General features: G+C 59.4%; 1 protein-coding gene across 1 annotated transcript in view; it reads left to right on the plus strand.

The window, feature by feature from the left end:
- The window catches only part of NOTCH1 (notch receptor 1), a 44,447-nt gene that overhangs the window by 16,924 nt on the left and 4,123 nt on the right, over positions 1–23,400 (plus strand). Inside the window, exons 3-31 of the mRNA XM_059828948.1 lie at positions 2,558–2,820; positions 3,193–3,531; positions 6,816–6,938; positions 7,101–7,334; positions 7,478–7,633; positions 7,753–7,938; positions 8,369–8,482; positions 9,091–9,204; positions 10,257–10,490; positions 10,820–10,930; positions 11,710–11,902; positions 12,138–12,283; positions 12,591–12,704; positions 13,687–13,806; positions 14,159–14,311; positions 14,772–15,000; positions 15,164–15,365; positions 15,511–15,664; positions 15,934–16,118; positions 16,316–16,448; positions 16,763–17,020; positions 17,131–17,243; positions 17,656–18,227; positions 18,943–19,371; positions 20,172–20,320; positions 20,945–21,161; positions 21,517–21,607; positions 21,885–22,050; positions 22,788–23,083. Of these exons, the coding sequence (XP_059684931.1) occupies positions 2,558–2,820; positions 3,193–3,531; positions 6,816–6,938; positions 7,101–7,334; positions 7,478–7,633; positions 7,753–7,938; positions 8,369–8,482; positions 9,091–9,204; positions 10,257–10,490; positions 10,820–10,930; positions 11,710–11,902; positions 12,138–12,283; positions 12,591–12,704; positions 13,687–13,806; positions 14,159–14,311; positions 14,772–15,000; positions 15,164–15,365; positions 15,511–15,664; positions 15,934–16,118; positions 16,316–16,448; positions 16,763–17,020; positions 17,131–17,243; positions 17,656–18,227; positions 18,943–19,371; positions 20,172–20,320; positions 20,945–21,161; positions 21,517–21,607; positions 21,885–22,050; positions 22,788–23,083 (5,794 nt within the window). The remainder of the gene's footprint in view (positions 1–2,557; positions 2,821–3,192; positions 3,532–6,815; positions 6,939–7,100; positions 7,335–7,477; positions 7,634–7,752; positions 7,939–8,368; positions 8,483–9,090; positions 9,205–10,256; positions 10,491–10,819; positions 10,931–11,709; positions 11,903–12,137; positions 12,284–12,590; positions 12,705–13,686; positions 13,807–14,158; positions 14,312–14,771; positions 15,001–15,163; positions 15,366–15,510; positions 15,665–15,933; positions 16,119–16,315; positions 16,449–16,762; positions 17,021–17,130; positions 17,244–17,655; positions 18,228–18,942; positions 19,372–20,171; positions 20,321–20,944; positions 21,162–21,516; positions 21,608–21,884; positions 22,051–22,787; positions 23,084–23,400) is intronic.

The following is a 23,400-nucleotide window of genomic DNA, read 5'->3' on the forward strand; positions in this document are numbered from 1 at the left end:
ACAAACCACCACTTGCCTGCACTGAAATTGGAAACGGTCCGAAAACTAATTGGGTGGGAGGGCTTTCGGCTCCGCGCCCCTCGCCCTGGCCTCATTTAAGCCTCTCAGCGCAGGAACCCCAATCCCAGTGACAGCCCGGCCGGCCGCCCGGCTCGGCCCGGGATGCAGAGCATCGCGTCCCGGTCCCGGCTGCCTGTGGCAGCACCACCGCGAGCCAAAGCCCACACCATGGCGGTTCCCGCGCGCTCAGCAGTTCCCATGCTGCCCCTGGGGCTCTTTGTCCAGCATCAATATTTTTTTTTTCTTATTCCTTTTTTTTTTTTTTCCGCCTTTTTTCTCCCATTGGAGAATCTCGTGACGCTTCCCTGTCCGCTGGCCGCTGCGAGAGCCTGGAGGATTGTTTTAAGAAAAAAAGCGTGTGTGGTGCGGGGAGGCGGGGGAGAGCGGTGCTTTTAACAGATGACTGCACACTTGAGCGGTTTGCCGGCGGCGTGCCTGCGCCGGCCCCGCACAATGGCCCCTCTCAGGCGGCCACGGCCCCAGCCCTCGCATTCCCCCGCGCGGGGCCGTGGCGCAGCCACCCAGAAGCACCGTCGCCCCACGGCCGTGGCACCCCGGGCTCGGAGCCACCGGCGAGCCGGGCATCGGCCGCGGGCGCCGGCAGCTGCTCTCCCTCATTAGGATGCACACCTGCTCCCCGCCGCCCTTTGTGTGCCGAGCAGATGCCCTGATTTATTATTATACACATTTTCTTTTTCATTTGGCCTGGATAATGCCATCTCATTAACTCAAAATGTCTCCGAATCCTGACAAATTCTCACACAATCCCCAACAATGAAATCAGAATTGGGTTAAAAAAAAAAAAAAGTCGGGGAAGAGGAGAGGGGGAGCGGGGCCGAAACGTGGTCCTGCTGCCGGCACGGCGCAGCAAAGCGCGGCGGCTCCGGGTTGGGGCTGGCCAAGGGTGGGGCTTTTGCTGTGCTCACCGGAGTTGCCCCACATTCTTGTTTTGGGGTTTGCAGGCGAGTGCTCTGCTCTGCAGCCATGGGGCTGCAGCGTTCCCCGGGACCCTCCCTGCTCACCCCAGGGGGGCTGCCTGCCACAGGAGCCTTGGCGGCCACGCACGAGGCTCGGGGACACAAGGTCCCGCCAGCTCGGGTGGCGATGGGTGCGAGCACGTGGCGGGCACCCTGAGCCCCGTCCTGCCAAAGCACAGCAGGGACCACAGTCCCCCAGTGCCCGGGCGCTGTCCTCTTCTCTTCACCGGCCGTCGCCTCCAGCGGTGGTTGATTTACCCCCAGCTCATGGCAATGCATGCAACTGCCCCCAGATTTATTTCTGTTCTCAAGCATGAGCTGAGCACGGTGTGCCCTGCTCTGCTGCAGTGGCATTGCCATCGCGGTGGGGGACAGCAGCGTGCCAGCGTCGTCTCGCTCCTCCCATGCCCTACTCATGACGGCTGTTCAGCCCAGCCCAGCCAGGGCAGAAAATACCCCTTTGGAAGCGGTGTAATGTGAGCAGAGCTGGTTGGGGACAAAACGCGTGGCATCTCATGTTGCAGATGTGATACAAGAGATGCTGCACGGGAGGGTTTGTGCTGGGGAGATGCTGAAGGGCCTCGTCCCCAGGATCTTCTTTTGATGTCAGGTGCTCTCAGTCTCTCTGTGCACAGCTTTGCTCTGTCTTCCTTTTCCTGGGAGGCAGCTCCCCGCTTTCAGGGTCCTTTGCCGGCCCTGCGTCCTGCCCAGCCTTGCTGGGATTTGCCCTTGCGGCGTGTCCCCATCACCTGCCCCAGTCCTGCAGCAGGCAGTTGCTCCAGCCCTGTCGGCCGATGGTGACAGATGGTTGAGCCGGTGGCCGCATCGAGGGGCCTTTTCTCAGGGCTCCCGCGCAGAGGGACGCGGCAGCCAGGGCCACTCGTCCCTCCTTGCGCAGGGTTTGTTGTTGGGGAAGATCTCAGCCGGTTGTGAGGAGCAGGAATATGTCCCGCCTGCTACCAGCCAACGCTGAGCCCACGTTTGATCATGTTTGAGTGATTTCTTAGGATGGAGGGAGGATAAAAATTGCCCTGGTGGAGCGGGGACCCCGGTACGGGCAGGGGCGCAGGGCTATCCCTGTGCTGCTTGGCCCCACGGACCACTGTGGGGTTTCCTCTCCCTCGGGGTCTGTAGGTGCCCTGGGTTGGGTGCGGGTATGGGGGTGCTGCTCCTGGGTCCACTGTGTCCCCCACTTGTGCCTTGATTTCCTCTTCAGCGAGCGGGGGTCAAAAAAAGCATGTTGCGATGAGAAGCAGGACGTCAGCGCTGGAGGCTGCGGTTTTGCAAGTCGGTGCAGGTCCCTCAATGGGGGACGCCTTTGTTCCCGGCGCCTCTTTCATCTTCCTCTTCTCAGCCCAGAGCGGCCAGGGCAGAGCCTTGCAATTGCCAAACCTGATGTGCCAGGATGCGGTACAGGATTTGGCCCGGGGAGGCGTTCCCGGAGCCGGTCCCTGGGGCATCCGGGTGCCCCCCAGCTCCTCAGGACCAATCCCGCTGACGACGTGTCTCGCCCCTGCCAGGTGTAGCGGTGCCTACGTGGGTGAGCGGTGCCAGCTGCCCAACCCCTGCCTGAGCTCCCCCTGCAAGAACGCCGGCACCTGCACCCCCGTAGTGCGCGGCAGCACCGTGGACTACACCTGCGCCTGCCGCCTGGGCTTCACCGACGAGCTGTGCTTGACGCCCCGCGACAACGTCTGCCTCAGCAACCCCTGCCGCAACGGGGGCACCTGCGACCTGCTGACGCTCAGCGAGTACAAGTGCCGCTGCCCGCCGGGGTGGTCAGGTGAGGCGGTGCGGCGTGGGGACACGGTGACTCGGACGGGGTGGGGAGAGGGGCAGCCTACACCAGGGGTTGCTCCTGGAAAACCACTGTGGATGGAGAAGGGTGCTGCCTCTGATTTTGGCTTGCTCCGGTGCTGGGGGAAAGGAGCGGGGGTCTGCAAACCCGAGCAGGGGCTTGGGAGGGTCCCTGGTTGGGTGAGCTGCAAGCCTGCTGCACGGGTGAGGGTTTTACGGGGGCAGAGGTGCGGGGAATTAGTTGCAACCCTCGTGAACACAGTCCCAGCGCCGGGTCTGCACCCCAGCGCCAAGATCACTCCCACCAAGAGCCTGAGCTGCAGTTTGCATCCTCATCCTCCCTCCCTGCCCTCCCCAGGCAAAACCTGCCAGCAGGCCGACCCCTGTGCCTCCAACCCCTGTGCCAACGGGGGCCAGTGCGTCCCCTTCGATGCCCACTACCTCTGCCGGTGCACCGCCGGCTTCCACGGGGCCAACTGCAAGCAGGACGTGAACGAGTGTAACATCTCGCCGCCCGTCTGCAAGAACGGTGGGAGCTGCACCAACGAGGTGGGCACCTACCAGTGCTCCTGCAAGCCGGCGTACACCGGGCAGAACTGCGAGCACCTCTACGTGCCCTGCAACCCCTCGCCCTGCCAGAACGGGGGGACGTGCCGCCAGATCGGAGACACCACCTACGACTGCACGTGCCTACCAGGTAGGGGCTGCCTCCGAGCAGGGGGACGGGGTTAGGGGACCCTCTTGCAGCCCCTTTGCCCCCCGCAAACAAGTAGTGCCTGATCTTCCCCCGAGTTGTGGCTCTGGGAGGGACAAAAATGAGGGGCTGCGGGCTCGCTGTGCCACGTGTGTTTGGGAAGACGTTGGGCAGCGATGCCTGAAGAGGAGAGGTCATCTGGGGGCTTTTTATACTTGGTGATTCACCAAAATAGCTCCTCCAAAGCAACTGTTTCAGTAGAGGCCCCTGTGCGGATGCTCATATTCCAGAATAAGAGTGCCTTTTTCCGCTTTAGCTTAATCCACTTCCAGAATGGAATAATTAGCCCGGAATAGCTATTTTGGAAAGTTTCCGAGTATGAACGGAGTTGGGGAAGGGAGACCCTCTCCGTGCTCGCTGCTGCTCCCTCCGGCAAGCACCGGAGCAGCCCAGCCAAATTACCGCCTCTAAAATGAAGGGCTCTTGCAGGAGGGGGCCCAGCGGGGGCTGTCCCGGGAGCTCAGCACCCTGCAAGGGAGCTTGGCACCCTGCATGCTGGAGGAAAGAAAAGTGGCTGTGAAAGGGTCCCCTGACCCCGGCGAGCCCTTTCGCTTCTGCCCTCGGTTAGCGGTCTGCAGCGCGATCGGGGCAGGGAGCGGAAGGGGCTGAGCGCGGCCCCACGCTCCCCCCGTCCCTGTGCTGGCTGGAGAAATGAAATAGCGGAGTTTCCTGCCGGCGGCCGGCGCAGCCCAGAGCCACGCTGCCGCGCAATGCAGCCCCATGTTCAGACCAGGCTGTGTTTGCCGGGGGGCCAGTGCGGTTTCTCACCCGAGCCAGCCACGCTGGCCGGCTGTGGCAGACGCGGAGGGGATGCATCCACTACCTCTCCTTTGGAAGGAAGCTGTGGGCAGTGCTAAGCTGCCTGAGAAGTCGCTTGTGGGATTGCTTTGATCTCCTCTGGTTGCCTGTAGCCCCGCAGGGGTTGGGGCAGGACGAGGGGTAGGCGGCTTCTCTGCTCTGCACCCTGGGCAGTGCTTGGCATTCCTCGGGGAGCTCCAGCCTCCCTCCGCTGTAGCTCCTGCCCCACCGCCGCTGGGGACGTGGCGTTGGGGTGGGGATGGGGTACCCGTACACACATACCCGCATCCCGCTGGCAGCCCAGCCCGGTGCCGGGGGAAGATGCGCGATCCCCGCGAGGCAGCATGGGGGATCTTGTCTTGATCTCTGACACAGGCTCAGAGGTTCAGTCCCCTTCCCAAAGCTTTTGGCTGCAACAACTCAGGAGACTCGTTAACCATCCAAATTACACAGGGCTCTGCAGGATCTCCTGCTTCCCCTCCATGCCTGCTCACCCGGGCTGGAGCAAAGCTCCTGTCCTTAGGGGCAGCCAGGAGTTGGGGCAAGCAGTGCCAGGGAAGGAAGTCTTTCCTTCCGGGATGAGCCAATGCGGCCGGGAGCTCCCAGGGGCGATGCTCCGCAGGAGCAGCTCCGAGCCCTGGCCCAGCAAAGCGGCATTGCCGCAGGGACGGGCAGGTGGAGGCGGCAGGAGGAGCGGTGCTGGCCCTGCCCTGCCATTCTGCTGACGAGGCACTTTCCCTGGAGCAGCCCAAGCGTTGGGCATGTCGGGGTGAGGTATGGCCCTGGGGGAGCATCCCTGCTGCGGGGGGGATCGGCGCTTTCACACCCAGCTGTGGCTTCGTGGGCTGCTTCCAGGAGATTTGCATGCTGCACAAGCTGGTTCGCCCCCCTCGGGGTGGCACGGCATGGCCCCTGCTCCCGGGGGGACGGCGGGTCCCTTGGCACCTCCGCCATCCGGCATGGCTCGCTGCAGGAGCTGCATCGGCTTCGGGTGGAGGCAGGAGGGACCGGGGGGCTGTTTCTCATGATAAGAGGGTGATTGATACGCTGGTATGCAGCGCAGCAGACCTGAAACAATGTCCCCTTTTCATTCCCGGAGAGGCCTGACTCTACCGGGTTTCTTCAAGTTAAACTAATCTCTGCTGTTTTATCATGCCATCGCTGTAGAATGTAACCCTGAGTTTAAAGTAATTGCAGTACTAATTACTCATTCGGATGGTTCAAAATGAGTTAATCCTGGTATCTAGGACATTGCCAGTTATTGCTGTTCAGTCTCAGCCCAGCTGCTTAAAAATGAGGCGCAAATCAACGTTATCTGCTTTGGACTGCTACCAGCAATCATAAATAGCTGTTGCTGCTCCTCGTGTGATGGGGCTGAGGCTACGGGGGAGAGGAAAACACGGCCCTTTGGAGAGAGCCAGGGGAAAACCCCCAGCTGGGCCAGGGTCTGGGGTCTCGCAAAGGAAGAGCCTGGGCACCTGGTCCCCGTGGAGGTGACGCAGTGAGCTGCCTGCGCCGGGGAGCAGCCTGGTCTGGACCTGCAGAATGCCTTGGGGGGTTTGGGGGAGCTGCAGGTGCATGCCGGCACCGCGGGGAGCTGCCGTGGGCTGGCATTGCCGTCCCGACCCCAAGCGCCTGGGCGGGCCGGGAAGGCTGACGCCTGACGGCGGCTGGGTCAGGGGCTTTGGGTCTTACAGTAAATGCAGCTCTTAACCCAAGTGGCAGTTGGAGGGGGACAGGGCGGCTTGGCAGATGCCCGGAGAAGGGCCTGGCCATTTCATTTCTGCTGCAGACGCCGCGGGGAGAGGCCGGGGGCGGCGTGGTTTCCATGCGTGGTTTCCATGCGCACCATCAGGTGGAGGCAAAAACATAAACCCGAGCAGCCGGGCTCGCTGCGAGAGGCAGGCTGGGATGAGCACAGCACTGCGTGGGGCGGTGGTTCACCCTGCCAGAGACTTGGATCCCCCTCCGGGGGAAGTGCTGCTGCTGAGGCTCTTTACACATGAAATTAAAAGCTGGTGATTCAGCACTGGGTGCCGCAAGCCTTTGTGGGAGCAGCCCTGGTTCATCCCAGCTTGCCGTGGAGCCGGATCCTCCGCTGCTCAGGGCAAGCGTCTCCAGAGCCGGGGGCTTTGGCAGGCGAGCCCTGTGCTGGGGACGCCCCGTCTGCCCTGTGCAGAGGAAGCTGTCGCCGCTTGCCAGGCACCCTGGCAGGGGAACCTGGGTGACAGACCTAAGCACCGGCAGAGGTGGGACGGGGCTGGGGATGAAACTGGGTGGCTGGCTTCAAAGCCGGACTGGGATCGCCTGGTGCACGCTCAGCACTCGATAATGAGCAATGTGCCATCAGCAGGAGGGTAGCGGGGGTGCTGAGGCAGTGGCACAGCCACTTCTTGGTCAGCATCACGGCAGACATCTCCTCTGCACAGGGTTCACGGGCCAGAACTGTGAGGAGAACATCAATGACTGTCCGGGCAACAACTGCAAGAATGGGGGCACCTGCGTGGACGGCGTCAACACCTACAACTGCCAGTGCCCACCCGAGTGGACAGGTAACGCCACCGCCAGCAGCGAGGGTGGCACGGGACTGGGCTGGGAGGACGGATCCTGCCAGGGGCCGGGTGGAGAGAGCTGTCCTGCTTCGCAGCGATGCTCGCGGAGCCTGCGGGAGCTGGGGTGCACCAGCCTCATGCAGGTGCCCTGTCCCCTGACAGGTCAGTACTGCACCGAGGACGTGGACGAGTGCCAGCTGATGCCCAATGCCTGCCAGAACGGGGGCACCTGCCACAACAACCACGGCGGCTACAACTGCGTCTGCGTTAACGGCTGGACGGGCGAGGACTGCAGTGAGAACATCGACGACTGCGCCATGGCCGCCTGCTTCCACGGGGCCACCTGCCACGACCGGGTAGCCTCCTTCTACTGCGAGTGCCCCCACGGCCGCACAGGTGAGGCCCCATCCCATCTTGCCCCCTGCTCACGGTGCAGGGTGGCAGCTCCCCGCATGTCCCCTGGCTCCTAGCTGAGGTCTTGGTGCATGATGACTTGTGTGCCCATCACCCTTGACGTGCACCTGCCTTTTGCTGCCCAGGTCTGCTGTGCCACCTCGATGACGCCTGCATCAGCAACCCTTGCAACGAGGGCTCCAACTGCGACACCAACCCCGTCAACGGCAAAGCCATCTGCACATGTCCTTCGGGGTACATGGGGCCGGCCTGCAACCAGGACGTGGACGAGTGCTCGCTGGGTGAGCACCGGGGCTGAGCTCGCGCAAGCGGCAGAGAAGCAGCTGGGGAAAGTGCCGGTGCAGCCGGGAGCTCGCGTGCAGCTGGAGTGTGTCCTGTGAGCCACGTTTGTGTGTTGCAGGAGCCAACCCTTGCGAGCACGCAGGGAAATGCATCAACACCCAGGGGTCCTTCCAGTGCCAGTGCCTGCAGGGCTACTCGGGCCCTCGCTGCGAGATCGACGTCAACGAGTGCCTCTCCAACCCCTGCCAGAACGATGCCACCTGCCTGGACCAGATCGGGGAGTTCCAGTGCATCTGCATGCCCGGTGGGTGGGCGGCCCCACAGACCCCTGCCCCGGTTCTGGGTGCGGGCGGTGGGAGGGCTCCGCATGACCCTGACCTTCAGCTCGATGTTGGGTGAGGAGGTGCATGTGCCTGGGGACAGCACCAAAAAGAAAGAGCTTGGTAGAGATTGCAGTCTCCCACAGGGCTGGGGTGAGAGTTGGGCACCATCAGCGCTGCTCTGGACTCCTCCTCTTGCCAACCTTGCTGGCTGGGATCAAGCCAAGGGCAGGGAGGTCCGGGGTGGACAACCATTGAGCAGCTTGTGCATCAGGTCCCACCACCTGTAGCACAGCTCCTGAGCTGCCTTTGTAAAGACAGGAGGACCAAATGTGCCCTGGTGTAACCTGCCTGTCCTGCACATCGTGCCGGCCCCGTGCCGTGGCGCTGATGGTGTGCCGGGTCTCTCCGCAGGTTATGAGGGGGTTTACTGCGAGATCAACACGGACGAGTGCGCCAGCAGCCCCTGCCTGCACAACGGCAACTGCCTCGACAAGATCAACGAGTTCCACTGCGAGTGCCCCACTGGTACGTGGCATCCGTCCCTTTGCCATCGCGGCGGAAACGAAGCCGTGATGCATCCTGGCTCGAGCCGAGAAGGAGCTGAAAATGGACTCCTTAAATTTTGGAGCCCCCCAAAATGGAGAGAGGGGGCTGAGCACCTCTCGGTGCTTTTGGTGGGGGGTTTACCCATTGCGGTGAGGGGCTGAGCCCCGTGCAGGCGGTGCTGCTCTGGGTCCAGCCCGTCCGGCCCATGGGAGAGGGGAAGGAGGATTAAACCCCATGGCTTTGCACTTGAAAAGGCCCCTCTTTGGGAAGGAGGGCCGGGGGCCGGGGGGGCCGCACCAGCGGCTTTGAATGCAGTGTCAAAGTCACGGGGTGGAGCGGAGAATGGGGAGACGGTTAATCTGTGAAAGGAGGTTTTGAAGTTCAGAGACTTTGCTCCTCTAGAGATGTAAATAAGATGCTCTCAATGGCGGGTCGCAGCCCCGCATTCAGGGCCCCCAGCAGCCGTCCCCATGGAAACTCGGCGCCCCGGCCGGGACGCGGGGGGCCCGGCGGGATCTGCCCGGCGGCGGGGGGAGGCTGGCGGGTCTGGCCGCGGTGCGGGGACGTGATTTCTCCCTCCGTTCCAGGCTTCAACGGGCACCTGTGCCAGTTCGACATCGACGAGTGCGCCAGCACTCCCTGCAAGAACGGCGCCAAGTGCGTGGATGGTCCCAACACCTACAGCTGCGAGTGCACCGAAGGTGAGGGGTCCCCATGTCCTGGGGGGCTCCGGGGGTCCCGCCCCACCAGGCAGGAACAAGCCACCTTCTGCCCCGTGATGTGCCATAAAACCACGTTGCCGAATTATTAACAAGAGCCCACCTCCCCAGGCACCTGCCGGGGGGGGTGTCCCTGGAGCCCCTGGCAGCGGGGTCGGTCCCTGCTTGATGTGACTCCCGTGGGGCAGGACTGTCCCTTTCCTAGGCGTCGGCAGAGCGAGTCGAGCCCCGCTGCCCGCCAGCCCTCGAGCTGGGCATAACGAGCCCAGCGCTCGTTAGGTGTGGCCCTGCAGCAGCCGTCCCGCCGTGCTCCCCGCCTCGGCGGCGGGCGGCAGCGAGGGGGAAGGCAGGAAGGATGGAATAAAGCTGCCTCTTATGGGGACGCAAGGTGCGGGGCTGCGGGGGCTCGCGGACCGAAACCCAAGGAGCGGTTGCACAAAATGATGACTTGAGCCCTGGTGGCAAACAGTGGCTCTTTTGTGGAGCAGCTCCCGCCAGAAATCTTCCAGCTGAATGGCCTCTAATTAGTGTCTTGCTAATGCCAAGCCCCGATGAAAAGCTGCTATGTGGGCTTGGCGGGGTCTAGTCAAAGCTGTACTTTGTCCTCAGCTCTCCACCCCCAAACCCGGCGGGGAGGGAGCCGGCCAAGAGAATAGGATCTGCCGGGGGGGTTATTATTCGGGGGTGCCTGCGGCCGGCCCCCCTGCGAGCTTAGGGACGAGCCGCGGGCGAGCGCGGGGCCCCGCTCCTGAGCCAAGGCAACTTAATGCAGGTCATTGTGCACCCCGGGACAAAGCCCGCGAGCTGGGGTCTGACCAGCCCCGCCGGCAGCTTGCCGGGGTGCTCCCCTGCCCGCACCCCACTCCCGGGGGTCCAGGAGCTCGCAGCGGGGCGGGCGGGCAGGTGAAGCCACCCCAGTGCGCTGCCTCGCACCTGGTCAGGGTGGAAAGGAGTGTCCCCCATTCTGACCCCGCATCCCCCATCCTCACCCCATGCCCCCCATCCTGACCCTGTGTCCCTCCTGCTGGTGACAGGTTTTTCGGGTGCTCACTGCGAGATCGACATCAATGAGTGCGACCCCGACCCGTGCCACTATGGGACGTGCAAGGACAGCATCGCTGCTTTCACCTGCCTCTGCCAGCCCGGCTACACGGGCCACCGCTGCGACATCAACATCAATGAGTGCCAGAGCCAGCCCTGCAAAAACGGGGGGACCTGCCAGGACAGGAACAACGCCTACAACTGCCTCTGCCTCAAAGGGACCACGGGTGAGCGGGAGGGACCCCCCGGGAGCTCCATGCAGGTTGGCCATGCCGCGCAGCACCCCGGTCCCATCCCCATCCCCAGGCAGGTTGGCTCTGGGCCGCTGCCAGCAGCCGTCCTGGTGCCTGGGCCGGCTTGGGGCGTCCTCGGTGAGGGCGAGTTCTCCCGGTTTGGTGCCTAGCTCTCAGGAACCGCACCCCAGCCAGCAGCCGGGGAGCCGCTTGTGGCAGAGGCACTTTGTTTTGGAGCGGCAGCAGCGGTCGGCGCCGACGGGCTTCGTTTTGCCTCGTCAGCGGGACCAGGGACCCCCTAATGGCACCACTCTCCTCCCCAGGACCCAACTGCGAGATCAACCTGGACGACTGCGCCAGTAGTCCCTGTGACTACGGCAAGTGCATCGACAAGATCAACGGCTACGAGTGCACCTGTGAGCCGGGGTACACAGGTGAGAGCAGGGCATGGCGGCCACCACAGCACCCTGGGGACTAGGTCCGGATCCAGCCTCGCACCTGGGAGCCCTGGGATGTCCCCTGTTCCCGCAGCGGTGCAGGGATGCCTGCAGCTGGTGGTGCCGCACGCAGCCGGGGCGAGGGTGCAGCCAGGAGAGGAGATGCTGCCATCCCAGTTGCCGGAGGTTTTGCATCCTCCAGGGCTCCTGCTTGTTCAGGAGGGTGACCCCGGCTCAGGCCGAAATCAAAGGGGTGTCTGATGCCGCGAATTCGACTCCCGCTGCGCCCACTCCCATGGGTATCGGGTTGCCGCCTTGTCCGACTGGTTTGTTTGATCGCTGCTGGAAATGGCGGAGGGCTTTGATGGGAGCAGCCCCCACCTCTCCCCGCTCGCACGGCCCCTTGTCCTCCTGCCCGCCGGGAGCCACAATAAAGCCTGGCTTTGTCGGCCGCGGCAGGTAGGGTTACAGGCTGAAACCGTCTCCCTTCGTTATTCTCTCCCGGACCAAATGAGCCCAGGGCATGGCCTCTTCCCAGTCACGTTTAATTAAACCAGGCGGGCGATGCAGGGGTGTGAAGTCACCCTACCCGGAGGGCAGCCTTGCTCCTATGTGGCCGGCACACGTGTGCCCGGAGATTTGAGCCTCCAGCAGCCATTTCCCAGGTGGCTGGAGGGGGACCTGCCCGGTGGGTGCCCCCCGGGAGGCGGCGTGCATTTGCCATGCCGTGCCACGCATCCTATGGGGTAACATTTCCTCACCCCACCCTTTCCCAGGGCGCATGTGCAACATCAACATCGACGAGTGCTCCAGCAACCCCTGCCACAACGGGGGCACGTGCAAGGACGGCATCAACGGCTTCACCTGCCTCTGCCCCGAGGGCTTCCACGACCCCAAGTGCCTGTCCGAAGTGAACGAGTGCAACAGCAACCCCTGCATCCACGGGAAATGCCATGATGGGCTGAACGGGTAGGCTGGAGGGTGTGGGGGCTGCTGGGACCAAAGGGCCACCCGGAAAAGTTGGGGTGAGAGGCAGGGCGAGCAGCTGTCCCCCATGCTGGTGCGCGTCTGTGCTCTGTGCTAGTGCTGGGGGATGTTTCCCTGCAGGGGCACAACGAGGGGCTGGGGTTTGCTGGGTGAATGATGACTGGTGTAGCCAGGTCGGACCAGATCCTGTGCTTTATGCCCCAATTTTTCCCCAAAGCTACAGGTGTGACTGCGACCCAGGCTGGAGTGGGACAAACTGTGACATTAACAATAACGAGTGTGAATCCAATCCCTGCATGAATGGTGGCACCTGCAAGGACATGACCAGCGGCTACATCTGCACCTGCAGGGAGGGTTTCAGCGGTAAGGGACGCTGCCCTGTCCCCCCCATGCTGGGGCCTGGGTGGGAGCTGTGGGTGATGCTAGATGGGCTGGAGGCTTCGCTGTGGGGATGGTGAAGGTCCCAGGTCTGGTTGGGAGACGTGACTGTGCAGCTAGCCTGGGGACCTTCAGCAGAGTTTGGGCACCTGTGGCTGGAGCTGAAGCAGGAGGCTTTTCCAGGGCAATGGGTGGGCCATTGCCATTGTCACCACGTCCCCACGGTACCTTCAGTCCCCTCCCACCAGCACACCTCCATCACAGCCGCTTTTATCTATTTTTCTTAACCCAGGACCCAACTGCCAGACCAATATCAACGAATGCGCTTCCAACCCCTGCCTGAACCAGGGCACGTGCATCGACGATGTCGCCGGCTACACCTGCAACTGCCTCCTGCCCTACACAGGTGAGGAGGAGCACCCTGTGCCCCCCAGGCCCTCTCTGGGGGCTCTGCGGGGCTGCTGCTTTGGGTGTGACAGCAAATCGGTCCCTCTGCATGTGCCACGAGCCGGCACCAAGCACGGAGGCTTCCCTCGCACTGCCCTGCCATGGGGCTGCCCACAGCCACAGCTCCACCTCCCCATGCCATGGCACAGCCGGAGGAAATTTGGAGGAGCTTTGGGAAGCGGCCAGCCAGAGCTTCCTCCCTCCTCCTCCTCCTCCCCCCGGAGGGCACCAAGGCAGTGGCTCGGCCGGGGGCAGCAGCACCAAGCAGCTGCCCCACTCACACCCCGGGGGGTCGGCGCTGCTGGTGGCCCCATTCTCCTGCCATGATGCTCGCACTGGAAAACGCGAGCCGAGGCCGAGGGGCCGGGGGATTCTGCTGAGACAATTCCTGTTTGCCGGCCTCCCGCTTCCGCTAGCGCAGAGCGGCAGCCGGTGCACAATTGCAGGAAGCCGTGAGCCGTTTCCTGCCCTCGGCAGTGGCCATAGAAACCCCTGGGGGGACTGGGACGGGGCAGGCGGGGAGGGGAAGGCTCTGGAAAATAGCAAAGGCCAGTTCAGGAGATACTGGCTGACAGGGAAGATAAGGGTTCGGAGGGAACGTGTCCCTTGGCTGGACGTAAACAGGAAAAGCAGCTGAGAGGGAGAGGGGGGGAGCGCAGTGGGGGAAAGACACCCCGAGCAACGCTTACCTGCCAAAGGAAGTGTGCAGCGCTTTAATGCAGCCCAAATTGCCAGGGCTTACAGGATTTGTGGGGGGCTCAGGGTCACCCTGGGGGACCAGGGATGGAGGAGATGGCCCCAGCTGGGCTGCCTGGTGCAGTGAGGAAGCCCAGAGCCTGCCCCAGGGCTGGCAGCAGCCCAGGGCAGGGAAGAGGGGTAGTGGGGTCTTGGGCCACCCATCGTTTTGGAGGGAGTGTCAGCGGGTGCTTATGCCTCTGCAGGAGCCACCTGCGAGGACGTGCTGGCCCCCTGCGCTGGCAGCCCCTGCAAGAATGGCGGGGAGTGTCGGGAGTCGGAGGACTACAAGAGCTTCTCCTGCAGTTGCCCCTCTGGCTGGCAAGGTAGGGGCATGGCCTGTCTGGGGGTTCAGCACGCCTCGCTCTCCTCAGCTGCTTGGGGAGTGAAAGACAGAGGGGAGGGAGCATGGCTGGGGACAGCGGGCAGGTGGCTGCCTGCATGCCCTGCCAGACGGGAGCAGCCCTGCACGGTGCCCAGCCTCAGGGAGGGTCCTGACCTGCCCCACGGCTCAGCTGGGTGGATGGGACATGGCCATTGCTTGCACCCCTTGGCGAGGGTGGTTTGCTGCGAGGGCTCTCACCCTGGTGCGAGTGGTGCCCGAGACGTCATCGTCGTCCCTGGGGCTTTCCCCAGCACCTCCAGCCCACGGGGTCCCTGTCCCACTCTGTCCCATAGGTCAGACCTGCGAGATCGACATCAACGAGTGCGTGAAGAGCCCATGCCGCAATGGGGCCACCTGCCAGAACACCAACGGGAGCTACCGCTGCGCCTGCAGAACCGGCTTCACCGGCCGCAACTGCGACACCGACATCGATGACTGCAAGCCCAGTAAGAGCAGGGGCCACTCTGCGGACCGCGCTCAGCCTGGCCCTGAGCTGTCAGCTTCATTGCCCTTCCTGGGGCTGGGATCCTCCTCCCCGTGCATGGGCGAGCTGTGGCCGCTGCTTTGGCCTGGGCTGTGCTGCAAGCCCTGCTCAGGCTTTTGGGCCACCTCAAGCACGTCCTGGCTGAGCTGTGTCAGTCCAAGGCCGGATAGGAGCTGGCAGGAAGGAGGCTTGTGGGGGGAGAGTGACATGCGGGCAGCGAGCAAGCGTGTCCCGTGTGCCCTCCTGGTGCCCAGTCCCCCGGTGGGGCTGGCTCAGCCTCTGCCTGGTCCACGGGCTCTGTCCCACCCCTCCACGCAGCCAGGGGACGTGTGTGGGGACAGTGCTGTGGGGCAGCTCCAGGCAGGGCTGCTGCACCAGGGCTGAACCCATTGCATCTTCACATGCACGTCCCTCCTCTCTAGATCCATGCCACAATGGTGGCTCCTGCTCCGATGGCATCGGCACGTTCTTCTGCGAGTGCCTGGCTGGTTTCCGTGGGCCGAAGTGTGAGGAGGACATCAATGAGTGCGCCAGCAACCCCTGCAAGAACGGCGCCAACTGCACCGACTGCGTCAACAGCTACACCTGCACCTGCCCCTCCGGCTTCAGCGGCATCCACTGCGAGAACAACACGCCTGACTGCACAGAGAGGTACAGCCCGGCACGGCTCCTGCCATGGGCGCAGCCTTTGTCAGGGCTGGAGCAAGGGGCTGAGGTCCCTGCGCTGCCCCGTAGCCCTGGGCCAGTTTGTGGGGGCTTTGGTGAGGAGCACGACCAGCAGTGACTCACCGAGACCTGATGCCTGTGTTCCCAGCTCCTGCTTCAACGGTGGGACCTGCGTGGATGGCATCAACACCTTCACCTGCGTCTGTCCGCCTGGTTTCACGGGCAGCTACTGCGAGCACGACATTAACGAGTGCGACTCCAAGCCGTGCCTGAACGGGGGCACGTGTCAGGACAGCTACGGGACGTACAAGTGCACTTGTCCCCAGGGATACACCGGGCTCAACTGCCAGGTAGAGGAGCCTTGGGGTGTCGTCCGCTGACCCCAGCGTCCGTCCGTGCACGCTGGCTGTGGGGATTTGGGGGGTCACTGCAGTCTCCACTCCTGCAGAAGCCCTGCTGGGTCCTGACCCCCATCTCTTGCTCTGCTCCTCCCAGAACCTGGTGCGTTGGTGTGATTCCTCTCCCTGCAAAAACGGAGGCAAGTGCTGGCAGACCAACAACCTGTACCGCTGTGAGTGCAACAGCGGATGGACAGGGCTCTACTGCGATGTCCCCAGCGTCTCCTGCGAGGTGGCTGCTAAACAGCAAGGTGAGTCCCTGCCATGTGTACAGCCTCACAGGGCCAGGGTGGCATCCCCAGGGGCCCCCCATGCTGGGCTCTGAGCGGGGACATGCTCAGTTCTCTCGGTGGGGATCTTTGGCACAACCAGAGTGATCTCAAGGATTGCTGTAACGTGCACCCCCCGAGGCTGCAGTCCTGGCTGCGATCCCCGCTGGGATGCGTGGTGGCCAGGCCATGGCCCTGCAGTGCGTGGGGGTCACCAAGGTCCCCACATCTCACTCTGCTCTCCCTGGCAGGTATCGATGTGGCACATCTCTGCAGGAATTCGGGGCTCTGTGTGGACACCGGCAACACTCACTTCTGCCGCTGCCAGGCCGGCTACACCGGCAGCTACTGCGAGGAGCAGGTGGATGAGTGCTCCCCCAACCCCTGCCAGAACGGAGCCACCTGCACAGACTACCTGGGAGGCTATTCCTGCGAGGTGGGTGCCGCGGGGGGCAGAGATGCACAGGGAAAAAGCACCAGCTACTGCCTTTCTGCTGCCCAAGGAGCTGCCCCGGCTTCAGGCTGGCTCAGTGCCCCTTTCCCGAGCCGAAGGCTGGGGTGCTGGCTGTGCTCCTACAGCCACGTGGGAATTGAGCGCACCTCTCTGATAGTTCCCCTCTTCCCTCCTCGTAGTGTGTGGCTGGTTATCATGGAGTTAACTGCTCAGAGGAGATCAATGAGTGCTTGTCCCACCCATGCCAGAATGGAGGAACCTGCATCGATCTCATCAATACCTACAAATGCTCCTGCCCCAGAGGAACTCAAGGTAAATTAATTCCCCAGGCTGGGGCATTAGTGGGCTGAGTGCAGATATCCTCGGTATCTGCTCATTAGCTGCTCGGGCTAGCAGAAGCAAATGCAATGGTAGAGGTTTGTGTTTGCTTGCGAGCTTAGCCATCAAGGCCACGCAACCTTGGACGCGAGCTGCGCGGTGCTGCGTGCCTCCTGCCAGAGCGGCGGCTCAGACTGCCATTGAATTGGTCAGGCTCAGCCCCTTCGCAGGGAAGGTTCGCACAAGGGACCACCAGGCACCCCGATACTGTTTGATGAGCTGTGTGGGTTGTTCCCCCATTTCTCTAGGGGTGCACTGTGAGATCAATGTGGATGACTGCAGCCCTTTCTTTGATCCTGTCACCCTGGGGCCCAAGTGCTTTAACAATGGCAAGTGCACGGATCGGGTAGGTGGCTACAGCTGCATCTGCCCCCCTGGCTTTGTAGGGGAGCGCTGCGAGGGAGACGTCAACGAGTGCCTGTCCAACCCCTGCGACGCCCGCGGCACCCAGAACTGCGTGCAGCGGGTCAATGACTACAAATGCGAGTGCCGACCTGGCTATGCAGGTGAGCGCCGCATCCCCCCCCGCTCCTTGCGCCCAGCCCTGCAGCCCCCAGCCACCCCAAGCGTCTCGCACGCCTTCCTCTGCTCCTCACGCGCTCCTCTCCCTCGGCAGGCCGTCGCTGCGACACCGTGGTGGACGGCTGTAAAGGCAAACCCTGCAGGAACGGTGGAACGTGCGCAGTTGCCAGCAACACCGGCCGTGGCTTCATCTGCAAATGCCCCCCGGTAGGTACCTGCTCCGCTCCAGCTCTGAGCGTGGGATGTTGTACGGGCCCTGCAAGTCAGCCCCGTGCACACAGGGACAGTCAAGGGGCCGGTTTAGCCCCTGAGGCTTCCCCAGCTGGGATAGCCAGGGGTAAGCGTGGAGGACAGAGTCTTGCATGGTTGACCATTATTTGCACTACGTAAAGGTGGAGCAGGCAGCTATGGGGAAGAGCTCCCTTCATTTTGAGGGGGATGCTCTAACGGGGTTTACATTCTAGATTATTCTTGCCCATCACTAGTTTCAGAGGACATGCCAGAGCCGTGCCCTGATTGATTGGGTTTGTGCTGAGTTTTCCAGAACACACACATGCATTAGGCTGCTCATAGGACAGTGTCAATGATTCTAACTCCCTCCTTGCTGTCACCTCCCCAGGGATTCGTGGGTGCCACCTGCGAGAACGACTCCCGCACCTGTGGGAACCTGCACTGCCTGAACGGTGGCACCTGCATCTCCATCCACAAGAGCTCCAAGTGCATGTGCACGCCGGCCTTCACGGGTCCCGAGTGCCAGTACCCGGCCAGCAGCCCCTGCACATCCAACCCCTGCTACAACGGGGGCACCTGCGAGTTCTTCAGCGATGCCTCCCCCTACTACCGGTGCAACTGCCCCGCCAACTTCAACGGCCTCAACTGCCACATCCTTGACTTTGATTTCCAAGGTGGGATCGGGCAGGATATCATCCCACCCAAAATTGAGGAGAAGTGCGAGATTGCAGTTTGCGCAGGGTATGCCGGCAACAAGATCTGCGATGGGAAATGCAACAACCATGCCTGCGGCTGGGACGGGGGCGACTGCTCCCTCAATTTCAATGACCCCTGGAAGAACTGCTCCCAGTCTCTGCAGTGCTGGAAGTACTTCAACGATGGCAAGTGCGACTCTCAGTGCAATAATGCTGGCTGCCTGTATGATGGATTTGACTGCCAGAAGTACGAAGGGCAGTGCAAGTAAGTGACTTGCTCATTGAGCCTCTTGTTTTAAAGCCATGACCTCTGTGCTGATCGTCTGGGGGTATTTTCTGGTTGCATCTGCTAAAGCTCCTAAGTGCAGACCTGTTGTTCACTCTCTACATTCTGTTCTGCTGCCTATGGGGCTGCAACTTAAGCAACCACACTTCCCTGTGGTCTTACTGAGTTTACATACACTTGGAAGTTCTCTAGGTTTGGCTCATTCCAGATGGCTTCCCTGTCCTTGCCCATATCACGCCATAGAAGTGAATTCTCCAACTCACAGTAGTAACAGAGTGAGTTTCAGTGTAGGGAGACCCCAGATGGAAGAGCAGCCAGAAAACATGGTGATGTTAACATCCAGGCATTTACCAAACATTGTCTTTGGCAACAGCAGGTACTTAATCTCAGATTCCTGGACAAACTCTGGTCTGAGTAACTATTCTGTGTCTTCTCTGAGTCACAGTAATTTGTTCCTTTTTCTGGCATCTAAATTACAACTTATAACAGCTATCTTTCACCTGCAGAGGTGAACACTTCACAGCGCTGCATGAAAGTTGCCTTCTGTGTAAACTGGCTTTGTATCTATCAGGATGAAGAATATTTATATGAAAGAGAGGTCCGTGTGGACCACAGCTTATTTTCTCAGCAGATAGGTAAGAAGCATAGTACTTGGTCTAATTCCTTCTTCTGCCTTTCTTTTCCTTCTGCCCAGCCCTCTGTATGATCAGTACTGCAAAGATCACTTCTCAGATGGTCACTGTGACCAGGGCTGCAATAATTTTGAGTGCGAATGGGATGGTCTGGACTGTGCAAACAACATGCCGGAGAAGCTTGCAGATGGCACGCTGGTGGTGGTGGTCCTCATCACTCCTGAGAACCTGAAGAACAACTCTTTCAACTTCCTGCGGGAGCTGAGCCGCGTGCTGCACACCAACGTTGTCTTCAAGAAGAACCCCAAGGGAGAGTATATGATCTTTCCATACTACGGCAATGAGGAGGAGCTGAAAAAGCATTACATCAAGAGGTCAACAGAGGACTGGTCAGATATGTCTAGTGCTGTCATCAACAAGGTAAAGAGCAGCCTCTACTCCAGAGCTGGCCGAAGGCAGAAGAGAGAGCTCGATCAGATGGACATCAGAGGGTAAGGGGAACCAACGGGTTCCTTTTTCACTGAGCAGCATTTGTTCTCTGTGTTGATAATAGTAACACACTATAAAGGGAAGGATGTAGGCCAGCTAATTGTATTTAGACGTTGCTTTCTGTGTGAATAGAAACCGGATTTTGCTCTCATGTGGGAAAAGCGAGTGATCGCTCAGGAATCCCTGATACAATGCTGCGCCGACTCTCACGATTGAAGGAGTCGTGTGTATTGTTGGGAGCCGGGGCTGGGCTGGGTGGGACCTGGAAGCAGAGGTTGGCCTGACTGACTGTCTGACTTCAGGAAGTCATTAAGTTAAGCCTCAGTTTCTCCCTGGGAAATGCTTCCTAGAGCTTTGTTGTAAAACTCAATTACTGCAAACTGTGTTTGGAGATCTTTGGTATAAACATATAGATCTAACCTTCTCCCTCTCTGTGGGCTCAATCAAAAGCCACCAAAAGCAAAGGAGTTAGAGCAGCGAAACTGATGTGAAAAGATCTGAAGGCTTCCAAACAGCATTATTTAAGATACTGTAGTATCTGGGTAGTTTTAAAACATTGTGAAGCAGAGACTCCCTTTCATTCCTGTAGATAAGGAGTTAGATTTCACAGTATTCAATGAGACAAATCCAATAGACCGTGAGTGTTGAGCTGCAGGGTTTGGGCCAGAGGGAAGAAAGGAGGTGGGTTCCCACCTTCTAATTCCCACTGATGAGGGGTTAAGGAGGGAAGGGAGATGGATCTCGTCTGTCTTCTCAGTGTGGTCATTGCTCCATGTTTCTCATTGACTCTTCTCTCGCACAGATCCATCGTCTACTTGGAAATTGATAACCGCCAGTGCATCCAGTCATCTTCCCAGTGCTTCCAGAGTGCAACCGATGTGGCGGCGTTCCTGGGTGCCTTGGCCTCCCTTGGCAACCTGAACATACCCTACAAAATAGAAGCCGTTAAAAGTAAGTATGGCTGGTCAGCTGGGGAGGAGAGACAGCCAAAACTTTCCAGCCTTATCCATGTTTAGTTATCTGTCAGCTGGCTGCATTTGAGCACAGTCTGGTTTTAATAACCTTGCATCTTTCTTTCTTTTTTTCTTTAAGTCTGTTCTTAAAAAAATTGCAAAAACAGTTTATTATTTTTGCTTATTCCAGGTTTATTTCAAAATCATTATCACTATAAAAGTTATTAAAAAAAAAAAAAAGAAAAGAAAAAGAAAACCCAACTGGCTCCAATCAATCAGTGACATGCAAGGAGTTGAAGTTTGTATCTTGAAAATCCCCCCTAAATCCTTTTGTCTTAACAGCTCAATGCAAGCGCAATGATTTGAAGTTTGCTAATCCTTTTCCTTAAAGGAGAAAAAAGTGAAGCTGTCTCCTGATGCAGGCTGGCTTGTGCAGCCGAGAATTTGCCGATAGTTTGCAATTCTGATTAATAGCGTATAAAATGACCTTATTTTGGGGGGGGGCTGATTTAGATCAGATTTAGGTACCTCTATTAACTAATTTTCCTTCATTTCCACTCTGTCACTGGTTTGCTATGCAGCTTAATGTCTCAGCATCTCTTTGTGCCCCACTGTTTTGCAGGTGAAACAGCTGAGCCCACGAAGAACTCCCAGCTGTATCCTATGTACGTGGTGGTGGCTGCGCTGGTCTTGCTTGCTTTCATTGTAGTGGGAGTACTGGTGTCTCGTAAGCGGCGCAGGGAGCATGGGCAGCTTTGGTTCCCAGAAGGCTTCAAAGTGACAGAGTCGAGCAAGAAGAAGCGGCGAGAACCACTTGGGGAGGATTCTGTTGGACTGAAGTGAGTAATTTGCTTGCTAACCTGTTAAACGCAGCGCAGTGGGGCTGTGCAGGGCTCTTCTGAAAGAACCCATCGGAGTTTTGTTCTCTAGTGCATCATACCGGTGTAGCGGGGAGGAGAAAAATCAGGTTTCTTAGAGTTCTGCATGGGGAAAACAGTGTTCCCATCTGGAGGAGGTTTTTAAATGCTTCGCGGTCTGTTCGCACTTGGTAAAATATGAAAGGTAACCTGAGGGGAACCTCCTGGAAATTGCCTTGTCGATTCTTCTTTTAGTTTGTGCATGTAGATAAACACAGTCCATCACAGACTAGTTCCTGCAGAGGAGCTAAGTTTTTGTGTGGTTTTATTTTTAAAGACCCCTCAAAAATGCTTCAGACGGTACGTTGATGGATGACAACCAAAATGAGTGGGGTGATGAGGAGACCTTGGACACCAAGAAGTTCAGGGTAAGCTCAGTGTCACGTTCCCTTTCTGTGCTGCAAGTAGTCGCTCGCTGGGTTTTGTCATGGAAGGAGCAGAGCGCTGCGGAAAGCAGCAGAGCGGAGGGACCCTCGGGGGCCCAGTCTGCAGTACGCATCGCTGCTGCCGGCTCCTTTGCAAACCTGCGTGTGACAAACGCACCTTTGAGACTTGCAGAGCTTCCACATGCTAGAGCTCAGCCCCCTCCTCCCACCCTGACTTGTGCGCTTTGCTCGGTGCTCATTTCCCCCTGTCATTCCTCAGTTCGAGGAGCAGGCGATGCTGCCCGACACGGACGATCAGACGGATCACAGGCAGTGGACCCAGCAGCACCTGGATGCCGCTGACCTGCGCATATCCTCCATGGCGCCTACTCCACCGCAGGGGGAAATCGATGCAGACTGTATGGATGTCAACGTCAGAGGTCCCGGTAAGGTGGACTCCTTTCACTTCTGCGCTGCTTGTCAGCTAATCTCAAATCCTCCCTTACCCCTTGCAGATGAGCAGTCCCGGACAGCCCTACCTGTCTCCATTTCTAGTACGGAGTTGCTGCTAGCTGTTGTGCATCACATGGTTGCTGTTGTGCGTGATTTAGAGATAGACCCTGTCAAATTTTGCTTTCCATGAGATCTCTTTTGTTTAGTCACTGAGGTGGAAATTTGAGAATACAGAAGTACCTGTTAAATCATCCAGCTTACCTCTCCGCCACTCCTAGATTCCTCTCCTCCCACCAAACTGCACATTTCACAATCTTCTTTTCAGGTTTTTAACTGTATTAATAGTTAATAGGCTTTTAATTTTTTACGAACATTTGGTCTTCCCCACATCTGTGAAATTGCTTTCTGAAATAATGAAAATATTTAGGGCTGTGCTGTACTGTACTCAAGTTTGCTTTGAGCAACCTTCCTTATAAATCACATCTTACATGTTAGTGTGCAAGCTAGCCGATGAAATAGGAAAAGCAGCGAGTGGTGAGATACCACTGAGGAATTTCAGATCCATATCAGAGGAAGGATATTCGTGTTTGATGTTTAGAACCAGTCAGGAACTCAGTCTTGATGCACCCACGAGAATAAGCATCTATCGCAGACAGAGCAGCTTGCTGAGCTGCCTGCATTACAGAAGGGTAAAAAGCCTTTTTTCACCGAGTTCCCCTGTGCTTTTCAGATGGCTTCACTCCCCTCATGATCGCCTCGTGCAGCGGAGGAGGGCTGGAGACTGGCAACAGCGAAGAGGAAGATGATGCTCCTGCCGTCATCTCGGATTTCATTTACCAAGGCGCCAGCTTACACAACCAGACTGACCGCACCGGCGAGACCGCGCTTCACCTGGCTGCCAGGTACTCCCGCTCGGACGCTGCCAAGCGCCTGCTGGAAGCTAGTGCCGATGCAAACATCCAAGATAACATGGGCAGGACGCCCCTCCACGCCGCCGTCTCTGCCGATGCCCAAGGAGTCTTCCAGGTAATTGATCCTTTCGCCACTAGTCTCAGGGTTTTCTGGGGAAATACCAGTGCTACGTGTTGAGTTGGTCACACGACTGAGCTTATCGCAGGGTCTCCAGCTTGCCCTGGCAAGGTGCGGGGTGAAAGTCTTGAAAAGTGAAGCCCTTGTTGTCTCAGGGCAGGGTACAGCAAAGCAGCGACCCCGTAGCTGCCCTCGGATGTGCACCCCCGGACTGGGAGCGGGGACGGGAGGCCCCAGCCTCTGGAGAAAGGGAGTTGCAGAGACCTGGGTACCTGGAGCTGTCTGTCCCTCCTAACGTTTGCGCTTTGGCCCTT

This window comes from Gavia stellata, chromosome 24 (genome assembly GCF_030936135.1).
Source record: "Gavia stellata isolate bGavSte3 chromosome 24, bGavSte3.hap2, whole genome shotgun sequence".
Lineage (NCBI taxonomy): Eukaryota > Metazoa > Chordata > Aves > Gaviiformes > Gaviidae > Gavia > Gavia stellata.